This window comes from Salvia miltiorrhiza, chromosome 7 (genome assembly GCF_028751815.1).
Source record: "Salvia miltiorrhiza cultivar Shanhuang (shh) chromosome 7, IMPLAD_Smil_shh, whole genome shotgun sequence".
NCBI classification, from domain to species: domain Eukaryota; kingdom Viridiplantae; phylum Streptophyta; class Magnoliopsida; order Lamiales; family Lamiaceae; genus Salvia; species Salvia miltiorrhiza.
In genome coordinates, this window is record NC_080393.1 from 50,145,930 (window position 1) to 50,159,456 (window position 13,527).

At 37.7% G+C, this 13,527-nt stretch overlaps 1 protein-coding gene and 1 long non-coding RNA gene across 2 annotated transcripts; one reads left to right on the forward strand and one right to left on the reverse strand.

The window, feature by feature from the left end:
* Positions 1–2,737: 2,737 nt before the first annotated feature.
* On the forward strand, positions 2,738–10,381 carry LOC130994651 (phospholipase D beta 1-like). Its single transcript, XM_057919713.1, has 10 exons — positions 2,738–4,511; positions 4,738–4,851; positions 5,126–5,320; positions 5,488–5,736; positions 5,804–5,872; positions 5,962–6,109; positions 6,214–6,362; positions 9,317–9,490; positions 9,572–9,769; positions 9,859–10,381. The coding sequence occupies exons 1-10, from the start codon at positions 3,549–3,551 to the stop codon at positions 10,150–10,152; spliced, it is 2,553 nt and encodes an 850-aa protein (XP_057775696.1). The 5' UTR covers positions 2,738–3,548; the 3' UTR covers positions 10,153–10,381.
* Positions 6,508–7,432, reverse strand: LOC130994652 (uncharacterized). Its single transcript, XR_009091857.1, has 2 exons — positions 7,039–7,432; positions 6,508–6,731 (listed from the first exon to the last, which is right to left on the reverse strand). It is a non-coding gene; the product is annotated as an uncharacterized LOC130994652 (long non-coding RNA).
* Positions 10,382–13,527: the final 3,146 nt, after the last annotated feature.

The following is a 13,527-nucleotide window of genomic DNA, read 5'->3' on the forward strand; positions in this document are numbered from 1 at the left end:
GAGTCCGGACGAGGGAGAACGGAGCCGAACAAGCTGACTGCGCATAAAGCCCAGGAACCCGCGGTCCGGGCCGCGGCCACGGGCCCGACCGCGGGCCTCTGCTCCAGAGCAGTCCAGAACGTTTTTGACAGTCACCCGCGGTCCGAGCCGCGGCCGCGGCCCATGACCGCGGCCTCCCCTGCTTCCAGCCACGTTTTCAACCGCGGTTCATGCCGTGACCGCGGGGAAGAGGCGGGGATCCGCCTTTTGGTGGGCCCAGACGTGATTTTTAGCCCAAAACTCTATTTTCCCCCTCTTTTCTCATATCAAACATCACACACACCCACTCCATCTTCCCCAACTCTCCAATTCCAAACCCTAGCCTCCATTCTCTACCATTTTTCTCTCTTCCACACACAAGAACAACACCAAAATCAAAGAAAGAAGGGGAAGACTTGGAAAGGAGCTCATCAAGACTACATGATTGAAGATCAAGATTATAGGATTTGTCTATGAATCTCTATCTCTCTATATCTTTATTTATGTTTTCTTATGACTTGGGATTTGTTTTTATTATGAATATGCTTGGCTAAAATCCCTTATCTTAGGGATTAGATTAGATGGATTTGTAATGGATTGATTTCTTTGTTTAATATATATCTTGATTGTGCTTATTGTTATCTTTTCAAGCCCTAGATTTATATCTTGTATGATTGGTTGGCCACCTTTTGTGCATTTCTAATTTGTGATTTGAATCGGGAGAGGATAATTACAATAGATTAGGAGCTTGAAACATATCATCTCAATAAACCGGGAGGTTGAGAGTTGGGTGAGGGCTTGTTGATCTTTTGTGCTCTTGGGAGTTATAGGTTAGAGATTGACCGGGGACGGCAATTATGACCCGTAATCTACTGTTTTAGTCGTCCGGGAGGGGGCTAAAACTAGTGGGGAGATCGCCCTAGATAAGTAGGCCATATCAAGATTAATATTGCTTTAGATTGAAGTTCATTACGATCCATCGAAACCTAGTCCCTAGGATAACTTTCCTTCGAGTCATTCCCCAATTTATTAACTAAGTTTATCTTGTTGTTATTTTATTTACTTGCTTTATTTAGCTTTGTTTTAGTTCTCAACACCTCTTCATCTTTGGTTGTCTAAATAGATTGAAAACAACTCATTAATAATATTTAGAAGTTTAAATTCACCAATCCTTGTGGGATACGACCTTGCTTCCACTTATTGCAACTACACCGTATACTTGCGGCGTGGTGAAAATAATAGCGAACACGTAACTGCATTTTTCGCGCAGGCGGAGGCCGCCGGCCACTGCATTGCGTAGTGTTTTTGTTTTGGTCCGTTCTCCCTCGTTTCAAGTCGGATTTTAGATCCGTTTTTGCCCACGAACTCCTATCGAGACGATCTTCAATTCTTATTAAGACCACTTGACTCAATTTTTGTCTTCATTTTTGTGCACGAATTAATCAATTCGAGCATAAAATACTGAGACAACAAAATTAGCACGAAAGCTCAATTAATTAACTCTTGAGTGAACAAGACCAATATATAAACCAATATAACACGTAAACACCCAGAAATTCATCACAAAATAGGACTAAACAGGCACGACGACGTGGCAGGCGAGTCGGTAGTGGTGGTCTGTGATGAAGGAGAGCTAGGGCGTCGAATCTAGGGCTCAAGTTTTGTGAGAATTTCTCTTGTGAATCGAAGAGGTGAAGAGAGCGAGGCGGAGCGGGTACTACGACGTCAACTGATAGGCACCGACCTCGTCGAAATTTTAGGGACAACCGTGAGAGGGTGGAGGCTGGTAGAGCCGTGCGTTTGTGGGAAATGATAGAGAGAAATGTGAGATGTGAGAAAAGGAAGTAGGTTTTAATTAGAAACCCAATTAAACAAATAAAAAGGGCTTAAACACTTTTATTTTGAGTTTGAACCACTTATAGTGAGACAAAAAAAAGTGAAAATATGGCTACTTTTATTGGGACAAATGGAGTAATTAATAATTCCTTATCAATATTGCTAAATCTAAAGTTAGGGTATATAATTCTTTTAATTTCAGTTTTTAAAATAAAAGTTATTTAGCTCATAATATTATAATAAAAGGAGTTTTGGCAAATAAAATCATGAACTATTTTGAATTTGCAATTTTAACGTGACTTTTGAAGTATGGCTAATTAAATCACCACCTTTTCAGTTTTTGCAATTTCGTCCCCATATTTTTTTCCGATCGTCCGATTGGAGTTGGAGTTTATGTGGATTAGTTCGTCATGTAATATTCATGTTATGATGCCGTTTTCGATAAAATTGCTGAACATTGAAAATTATGGTGCAAATACAGGATACGGTCCCTTTATAATTTGGAGAAACTTTTAATTGAAATTGTACGAAACGATATCGTTTAAGCCTCACAAAAAAGACGTTGTATTTACTAATCGAAGTAAGCTCCAATTCAACACTGACAATCGAAAAAAATTGGTGGGACGAAATTACAAAATTTAAAAAAATAGTGATAATTCGTGACATTTTAAATGTCATATTAAAATTTAAATTCAAAATAATTCGTGATTTTATTTGCTAAAATTCCGTAATAAAACTTTTATAAAAAATATAAAGTAAATTTTAGATCTCTTCCGATAAAAAATGTAACCTTATATTTTTAGGACACATGACGATAACTTCACTTATCAAAAATATAATCAAGTTTCCAACGACTATATATCCAGAAATGGGAAAAAGTGGCGTAAATCTATCGATACGGCCGCCATTCAAGAATAGGTGTGGGCAAATGAAAGTGGCCCCCCATTTCCTCCCTTCTCGAAACCCGCCGGCGATGCTGTCCTTTTCTAGCCCAAGTCCAGTCCATCCTTTTTCTTATTTTTTGACGAAACCAACGAGGAGAAATTATCAATTATCAAGATTGGCCTCTACTTCTCAAAAAGTCACCATTAGGCAGCTATTGTATTACTATGTTTTTTTTACTTTTTTGTTTTAAAATTAGCCCATTTCGTGTAGATTACTGTAGTTAGCTTTTGATGAGATTACGTATTACTTTATTAATGGTTGAATATTCCGTCCTTTGGCTGGCTTGAGTATTTAATGTGTTATGGTTTCTTACAGCCTTGTCTTAATATATTTAAGTCAACTATCTTTGCTATTAATGATATCTGCCGCATTTCGTTGTTCCATTTATATTTTGGAACGCCAATTAGTTTAGAATTTTTCTTCTTGCTTCATATTTTTTATTAATTGGGAGATTTCTTTTGGATTCTTAATCTACTCTGCTTTCAGATATATTAATTCATCTCTCTTTGTGTTTACTTTGGATGCTTTAATTTGTATTTCATTAATATTTGCATTGCTGCTTGTATGTTGATCTTGTGATACATTCAATCTTGATCCCATTTGTGTTCTTGATTTGGTTAATATGTTTATAGTCTTGTATTGATGTATTGATTGCCTATAGTGATAGAGCTAATTCATTTCAAATTTGAAAAAGATCCCCTTTTTGTTAAGATAGTTAGTGGGGAAGTATAGAGGGAAAAACCACCAACATGGCTCACTTAAGTTACTCTGATTCAATGTCTGGGAGCTCGCAGCATGGACAAGGCATGCAGTTTGTGCCGTTTAAGACCTCGACAGGGTCACTTAGGGTGTTGTTGTTGCACGGGAATTTGGATATTTGGGTGAGAGAGGCCAAGAATCTCCCAAATATGGATTTGTTCCACAAGAACTTGGGTGATATGTTTGGGAGGTTGTCTGGGAAGTTCTTGAGTAAAGTGGAAGGCACAGCGCCTGTCAAGATCACGAGTGATCCTTATGTTACCATTGCTGTCTCCAATGCCGTGATAGGTAGGACCTTCGTGATTAGTAACAGCGAGAACCCTGTTTGGAGCCAGCATTTCCATCTGCCAGTCGCGCATTATGGTGCGGAGGTGCACTTTGTGGTGAAGGATAGTGATGTTGTGGGGTCTCAGATCATTGGTGCTGTCGGGATCCCTGTGGAGCAGGTGATCTCTGGTGTGCTAATCGAGGGTACTTTTCCGATACTTGCTGCAAATGGGAAGCAGTGCAATCCGGGGGCTGTTCTGACCCTCTCAATTCAGTATATACCAATGGAGAGAGTGCCCCTCTATCATGGTGGGGTAGGTGGGGATCTCTCGTATAAAGGTGTGCCCGGTACCTATTTTCCTCTCCGGAGAGGGGGGAAGGTCACGCTGTATCAGGATGCTCATGCAGATGATGCGTCACTTCCTAAGCTGTGGTTGGCTAATGGCAGGTTTTATCAGCATGGACATTGCTGGCACGATATTTATGATGCAATATGTCAGGCTCGTCGTCTAATTTACATCACGGGATGGTCTGTTCATCACCTTGTTCAGCTTGTGAGGGATGATCCTAATGTGAAGCACAGTGTTTTAGGTGAAGTTTTGAAAGCCAAGTCTCAAGAAGGCGTGCGTGTCTTGCTCTTGGTGTGGGATGATCCTACATCCACAAGCATATTAGGGTATAAAACTGTAAGAATTTTCTCTATCCCGTGAATTTTGTTTTACCATTTAAGTTGCTAAAAGTGTGAAACAATTTATTGTCTGCTCTTTTAGTTAACATTCTATATTTAGACATGAGTATTAGTTATATCAAAGTCACATGCTCTATAATACAAGTTTGTGATTTCTGTTAATTTGAAACAAATCAAAAGATTATGTTGCTTAGGGCTATGGTCATGATTTTTATGACATTCAGGAAGGTGTAATGGGCACAAATGATGAAGAAACACGCCGTTATTTCAAGCATTCATCTGTTCAAGTGCTGCTGTGTCCTCGGAGTGCTGGGAAGGGTAGCTGGGCCAAAAAGCAGGTTTAATCTCATATTACTTTCTCCTCAGACATAGAAGAACTTATTGTGTATATTGTTTTATCTCTTAATTGCTTTTAGTGGTATACACTCACTGGGACTTTCGTACGTCAAGTGACGTATAAAGGATCTCTTCCCTTATAAAATACTATCAAAATGTTTTCCTTGTTAGTTTGTATGTTCATATGACTACACACAATTTCTTTTAGTGCATACTTGTTTGCATTCTCTTGGATTCGGAACAAATAATGGCCCAACTTTTCCTTTTCGCCATCAGGAAACTGGAACGATCTATACACATCATCAAAAGAGTGTGATAATAGATGCCGATGCAGGTCAAAACAGGAGAAAGATCGTATCCTTTGTTGGCGGCCTTGATCTTTGCAAGGGAAGATATGATACCCAGAAGCACTCGATTTTCAGCACTCTGCAAACTGTTCACAAAGATGATTTTCATCAGCCTAATTTCGCAGTAAGTTGTTATTATGTTTCCTTGTCATTAGATTCAGAACGAGAAAACATCTCATGACAATGAAGCAAACATTGACTAAAAGGATAGACAGAGAGAAATTATCTCAACACCCCGAATATCTCTTTCTTGTCTCTATCCTTTTGAACGTATGTTTTTACCCCAAACAGGGGCCGAATGCTGGTTGTCCAAGAGAGCCGTGGCATGATCTACACTGTAAAATCGATGGTCCAGCAGCATATGATGTATTAACCAACTTTGAAGAACGTTGGTCAATGGCCTCAAAGCGCCACGGACTTCAAAAAGTGAAAACTTCATTTGAGGATTCCTTACTCAAACTCGAAAGAATCCCTGATGTACTGGGGATAGCTGAGGCTGCTGAGCAAGGTTTAAACGATCCGGAGGGTTGGCATGTTCAGGTATGAAAAAATTGCTTTACACAAACTGTTGCTTCCTTTTCGGGGCTAAATTTACTTCATGCTGTAGGTTTTCCGTTCCATCGATTCAAACTCTGTTAAAGGCTTCCCCAAGGATCCTAAGGAGGCTTCAACCAAGGTAAGATATTATTTCCTTTTCCCTTATTCTATTTGATTATAGGTTGTATGTTGGTAGTATGGCATAACAACTTCATTTCGTCGTGACAGAATCTGGTATGTGGGAAGAATCTGCTGATAGATATGAGTATACATACTGCTTACGTGAAGGCAATTCGTGCTGCGCAACATTTCATTTACATTGAGAATCAGTACTTCCTTGGATCATCATACAATTGGTCTAATTATAAGGACTTGGGTGAGAATTAAGCTGTTGTGTAGTCAAGTTTTAGGTTTAACATTTCCATCTAGATCTGTATTGTAGAATTAAGTTAATGAAGATGGAAACTCTTTAAATTTCAGGTGCAAACAACTTAATTCCTATGGAAATCGCTCTCAAGGTCGCGAATAAGATCAGAGCACGGGAGAGGTTTGCCGTGTACATTATTGTTCCAATGTGGCCGGAGGGCGTTCCTACAAGTACTCCTACTCAAAGAATTCTCTTTTGGCAGGTGAACTCTTCGCACCCATGTTTTCTTAGCCTTTAAGAAAGATATAATAAGGAACTAAGAAGCACAGGGACGGATACGTAATACGGATACGATACGGTACGGGGACGTAAATACGTCATTTTTCCAAAAAACATGATACGATACGTCAAAAATACGTTTTAGTTTTTTTATTTAAAATATATTTTATATATATTATAAATTCATAATTCACCAATAATATAAGCAAAACACTACTAATTCATGATAAAGTTAACCAAATAGAAAATAAAACATAGTCTTAATAATTAATACTTAATAAAACACACTAAAATGTTAGTTCTCTTCACTCATCATCCTCATTCTCCTCCTCCTTCCTCTTCCTCTTCATGGCTGCCAATACAAATCAAAAACATAAATCAAACTTCAATCAACAAATTGAAATACCCACTGCCCAATTCAAAATACCCACGGCCACTGCCCAATTCGAAATACCCACTGCCCAATCAAAAACATAAATCAAACAAATCCAACAAATTGAAATACCCATCTGCCTAAGTTAATTGAAATACTCAAATACCCACTGCCCAATCCAACAAATCGAAAATCAAACTTCAATCCAACAAAACCCAAAGCCAAATTCAGCCAATCTTCATACATACCCACTGCCCAAGCCAAATAAAAGAGATTAGAGCAATACCTTTAGTTGTTAAGGTGGCGCGGCTGCTCCAAGCGCGCAGGGCAGCGCGACGGCGACGGCGAGCGGCGAGCAGGGTGGCGCAGGGACGATGGTGAACGGGGTGGGTCAGAGAGGAGAAGAGGGGCGAACGTTTGCAAGTGTGAGTGGAGGCGCGAATTAGGGTTTCAGAGGTTAGAAGTTTTAAAATTTATTAAAAACGTATTTTTAAGAGTCAAATACGTATTTGACCGTCTTTTCAACGTATTTTCGCCGTATTTTTAATTAAAAAAATAATTAAAAAATTGGACCTCAAAAATACGTCCCCGGGGACGTATTTTACGCGTATTTATCGCGTATCGTCCCCGGGACGTCCCCGGGACGCATACGTCTGCCAAGTAGACGTCCCCGTGCTTCATAGATAAGGAACTAGTAACTAAATCTGCATATAATGTAGTGCTATCTATTTGTACTATACTAGAAGGATGGTATGTGGGATATTGGATTTAATAAAGCATATCTATACTATATTAAAAAGGGAGTTCTCAATTTCAAATTGATTTTCAATGGCAATTTTGAAAATATATTTTTACTATGAAGGTTCGGAATTAAATGATCCATTCCCACTGTCTCTCACCCACATTCTCGCATATCTAATTAAAGTATTTAAGCTCACTAACTCACGACACGAAAGGTTAATTTATTTACAATTCTATAATCTATAAAAAGGTTTATTTTCTTTTTCTTTAACTTTTTATTTCTTTGTTTATTTCTTTCTAAAATTATAGAATTCGCTTAATTATAATATATTTAATATGCATATCAAATTAAAGATCACGATAACAACTTTAATGTGATGTATATTTTATGTAAATATTTTATTTGAAATATAAAAGTTAGTATTTATTTAAAGATTAAAATTTTAAAAAATCTCTCTCCTCTCATTTTTTTTTTGGATAAATCCATTTTTTTTATTTTTTATTTTTAACTTTTTTTTTGTCTTTACATAATATCATTTTTTTATTATTATGAATTATTTTTCATTTGTTCGTTTTTCAATATTCAAATAATATATATCTAATTAATTAAAGTTAATTTTTATTATATTTATAAGTGGGATATTGAGTTGATATCAATTTTATATAAATTTATAAATATAAAAATGTTTTCCGTGCATTGCAGGGGGTGCAAATGCTATTATAAGTATCAAAACAGTCATTTTCGTATTGTAAGGATAAAATATAGCCACAAAGATATTAAAAAGATTAAAAAATACTTATTTTGGCTTAAAGTTCTGTTTTGTCCTTAATTAACGTGAATTAGCCTTAATTCACAATTAAGAAGCCTCTGATTAAGAAGCCTCGTAGTTGTGAATTTTAGGCAAAATAGGGTCAACTTACGACTAATAAACTTTGTGGTTGTGAATCATAGGCAAAATAATGTCAATTCACGACTAAGAAGCTTCGTGGTTAAGATTTGTAGGCAAAATAAGGTAAATTCACGACTAGGAAACTTCGTGATTGTGAATTATTATAATAATAAGAGTAAAATTGTAAGTGGCTACTTTTTTTTAATCATTTTCTTATCTTAATGACTACTTCATATCTTTATAACAGAAAAATGGCTATTTGATTAGTTCACTCTATATATACATGTAAAAATTAATAAGTATTATCACAATTTTGAAGAATTTAATATACAAAATGATTCTTATCTTATGTCAAATATATAAATCTTTGCATATTATTAAATTACAAAAAATATCCTTAAAATTTAAAATAAGTAAAAATATTAGATGTGCAATCAAAATTTGTAAGAATACACACATTTTATAATAGTTATAGATAAATATAACATATCATATTATCCTTCAACTTAAATGTTATAGTGGGATGTAATAGGCAAACCAAATTTTGTAATACAAGACATTTTTATGATAGTTAGATTTACAGTTTTAAAATATCCTTGTTTTTAGATGGTAAAAGCATCAACACCACAAGAGGCTTAAATTTTACTTGAAAGAGGAACTTGGATCTTTTTGATTGTGTTGTCTTCACACCGTCCCACTAGAATAGGCTCAATTCTTTTTGGCATGGAGATTAAAAAACTTACTTTCGAAGGGAGAAGTGGTGTGGTCCACATCAATTAAGCATTTTAAGTACATTTTTTTCACTCACAATGGAAAACGAGCCTATTCTAGTGGGACATCCCAAAATGGAAAACGAGCCTATTTTAATGGGACGGAGGGAGTAACTTGTAAGAGATGCTAATATGGTGAACACTGATAATGAATGTTGTGCAGTATAACACAATGCAAATGATGTATGAAACCATCTACAAAGCTTTACAAGAGGTGGGGATGGAGAATGAGTACGAGCCCCAGGACTACTTGAATTTCTTTTGCCTTGGAAATCGTGAGGCCGACGTCAGTGGAGGCAAGCCCGACACGAAGAGCTCCAGTGGAAATACCCCACAAGTAGAGTACACATTCATTCTTTGATGTGCTGCATTGCTCTCTTTAGTTCTTGATTCTTGAATGCTATACTGTCATATCCAGGCACTGACTCGGAAAAACAGGCGTTTCATGATCTACGTTCACTCAAAGGGGATGATAGTTGACGACGAGTTCGTGCTGATGGGTTCTGCAAACATCAACCAACGCTCTCTTGAAGGAACGAGGGATACTGAAATCGCCATGGGCGCGTATCAACCTCAGTATACATGGGCAAACAAACATGCTAATCCACATGGAGAGGTATGCATATAAATGTGGCTTTTCTTCACCAATGTTAACTAAAGTCACACCACCTGCATGCATATTGACCAAGTTGCTGTATGCTACAGATATACGGATATAGGACGTCGCTATGGGCCGAGCACACAGGTACACTCGAGCAATGCTTTGAGCATCCAGAGAGTCTGGAATGTGTGAGGCGCATGAGATGGATGGGCGAGCTGAACTGGAAACAGTTTGCTGCTGCCGAAGTGAGTGAAATGCACGGCCACCTGCTCAAGTATCCGGTTGAGGTCGACAGAACGGGGAAGGTGAGGCCGCTTCCTGGCAGTGAAACATTTCCAGACATGGGTGGCAAGATTATAGGAACATTCAGTGGCATTCAAGAGAATCTCACTATTTGATCAAAACTAAATCTCAGATTTTGCTATTCTTGTCCTTCAATTTTTTGATGCTAGATGCCTGGCTTTGGTAACTTGTTTCGATCCATATATCATTACAGAATGGTGGTTGGGAAACTAGATTGAGTTGTTACCTTGCCTATAGAAAGGAATAAGAGGGTGGTCACTTTCATTTGTTTTATATTTTGTCTTTGTATTTTTCTTGGTTTTAATAAAAAATTTATCTATATAACTGATGATCCGCCTACTAATGGTTCCAAACAATCCTGGTTAAGGGATGATGCGCGTCTGATTTTGCAGATCCGAAATTCTATAGATACTAGTGTTATAGGGATGGTTTCTCACTGTCACATTGTTAAGGCTCTCCTAGCCTATCTTGAATTTCTCTATTCTGGAAAAGAGAACATATCCCGTATGTACACTGTATGTCAGGCATTTTACAGGCCAGACAAGGGTGATCAATCCCTTACGGACTACTTTATGGTATTCACGAAGACCTATAAGGAACAGAATACGCTCATTCCCTTTAGTTCGGATATTCAGGTTCAGCGCACTCAGCGTGAGAAAATGGCCCTTATGAGTTTTTTAGCTGGTTTACTCTCTGAATTTGAGACTGCTAAATCTCAATTCCTCTCTGACTCTAAGATTGCATCCTTGGAGAAGGCCTTCCTTCGGGTTCTTCACACTAAGCCACCTGTCTCATCTCCGCATAATCAGTATGCTTTCATAACTCGCCGCTCCCTATAACTCTCGGGCTCACCCTTCTAAGAGTTTTAGTGGTCCTTCGGCGAATCGCTTTGACTGAATTGCCAGTGCTGAATGTCGGTATTGTCATGAGATTGGTCATCTCAAGAATACTTGTCCTCAAAAGAAGCGGTCTTCGTCTGCACATGTCACGATATCAGCTGGTGAATCTGCCCATCAGCATATTTTGGCCGAGCAATCTCCTACTCTTGTTGCTACCATTGTTGAGTTAGGTAAACAAAACAACTGCCTTGTTTCCACATCTTCTGAATGGGTCATTGATTCTGGAGCCACAGATCACATGACAGGTAACCCCACAATTTTTTCTCCGTTTACGCCTCACGATTCTAGTCCACTTGTTTCCCTGGCTGATGGTTCACACTCTCCTATTGTTGGCTCTGGTACTGTTAACCCGACTCCTTCTTTATCTTTGTCATCTTTCCTAAGCCTCCCTAAATTATCATTTAATTTGATTTCTGTTAGCCGCCTAACTCGTTCCCTAAACTGTTGTGCTATATTTTTTTCCTGACCATTGTGTTTTTCAGGATTTGTCGACGAAGAAGATTATTAGTAAGAGGCGTAGGTCGACTGATCTCTATCTTCTGGATATACAGTTACCAATGTCTGTTGCCTGCACCAGCTTTGTTAACTGTTGGGAAATAAGAAGAAATATCCGACCCTTGGTTTTGATGATTCCAAAACCCTTAGACTTTATTTTATTAGACTAGAATTTATTTTGAACTCAACTGTTGGAGTTCATTTTTCTAGTATAGACTGAAGACCAAAGGTCTGAAGTCGCAAGGACTGAAAACACGAGTACCGAAGTTTGAAGGACTGAAGACCAACAACTGAAAGCCGAAGAACTGAAGTCTTGAAGACTGAAGTATGAAGGACTGAAGTTATTAGGGGAGAGCAGAAACCGAATCGAAATGCAAAACCGAACCGAACTAAACCATTTCGGTGCGGTTCGGTCCCGATTCCACTGGTTCCATTTTCGTTTCGGTTCCGAAAATTAAAAATCGATAAGTTTCGGTTCGGTTTCAATTTTCAGTTTTTGGTTCGGTTTTAAACCGAACCGAACCGATAAATATTAATATTTTATTATATATTTATATTTTCTAATTTTTAACCTATAATATATAATTAATTTTCTAATTTATAATATTAATTAATTTATCTTTCTATATTTTCTAATATTTTATTAGATGTTCTTGACTTGTTATGTTTTTTTCTTGAACTAAGACTTGTTATGTTGCTATTTGTTAAACTTTGTAACTTGAATTTATGTTTTTGTGATGTTTTAAATCCTTGAAACTAGTACTCCTGTAGACTAAGTATTATTATGTTGTGGGGATTTGGCATTTGAAATTTGTGTTTTTTACATTATTTTACAGGTTTTAATTGATATTTCGAAGAAATTTTTTTTTTGCATTGGTTCGGTAAACCGAACCGAAACCAACGGTTTTACCGGTTCGGTTTCGGTTCGGTTTGGCACCCTCAATTGGTGCGATTTGGTTCTAATTTTAACCATCGGTTTGATTTCCGGTTTTGGATTTTTGGTTCGGTTTTACACCGAACCGATGCTCACCCTTAGAAGTTATACTATTCACCATACTGAAGAATTGAAGTGCACCTGAATCAAATGCTGAAATTAATAAAGCATTTGCACTGAAGTACAAGTATTAGGGAAACACTTCAGTACACCTGATCAGTCGAAGGCATTCAACGCAACTGAGAGGACTGTTCTGATTAGAAACCTCGGACTGATAGTGCAATATACGAACTAAAGATGGAGTTATGCATAACACACTCAGTGTTAACAAAGGACAACTTAAATGCTTTCAATACACGCCGCATTTAATACTAAGGACATTGCATTTAATGCAAGGATATGGTGAATCGTCCTTCAACCTGCAGAGTTTCCATTTCTGTGTTACCATGACCATGCCTCTTTCGGCATAAAGGAGATAGAGGACGAAGACTTGAGCCAAATTTGGATTTACAAGTCAAACGACAGATAAGATTGAAGGATCTCTTCCAACGGATCTATTCCTTCTCATTTGCCTATAAATAGAGCTCAAGATTCAACCTTCGACCTCACCGATTCAAGAACTTATGTTGAAGCTCTGCTGAACTCAAGACTCAACTTATACTTAGCCAAAAATTCTTGAATCGAATAAGAGAATTCCGATTGCCAAATATCAGACCACCTGATATACAATCATTCTCTTAGAATCCTCTAGGCACATATTCTTTATCCTAAGCCTAGACTTTGATTACTCGAGAGCCTGTTCTCAGTAATCCACTGTTGGAGAGTTCAACCCTTTTCTACCAGAGTTAGAAGAGTGATTGAGATAGAGAGAGTTCGAGACGTCGTTCTGAACACAGAGAATCTTAACCACCGCAAGCTAGACCTGGTTGTCTCAGTACTGCGAGTTAAGAAAGAGCGAGAAGTCCAACCTAGTGTGTTGGCTCTGAAACTTGTGTTTCAGAAGCAAGGTTTGTTGTGCACCCGCAAGCACAAGCCAAGTGATTTGTCAGTGTGATCAACTGATCGTGGACGTAGGAAGTTCTTTTCCGAACCACGTAAAAACTCTTTTTTTTTCAGTACTTAGTTTATCCCTATCTGTGCAC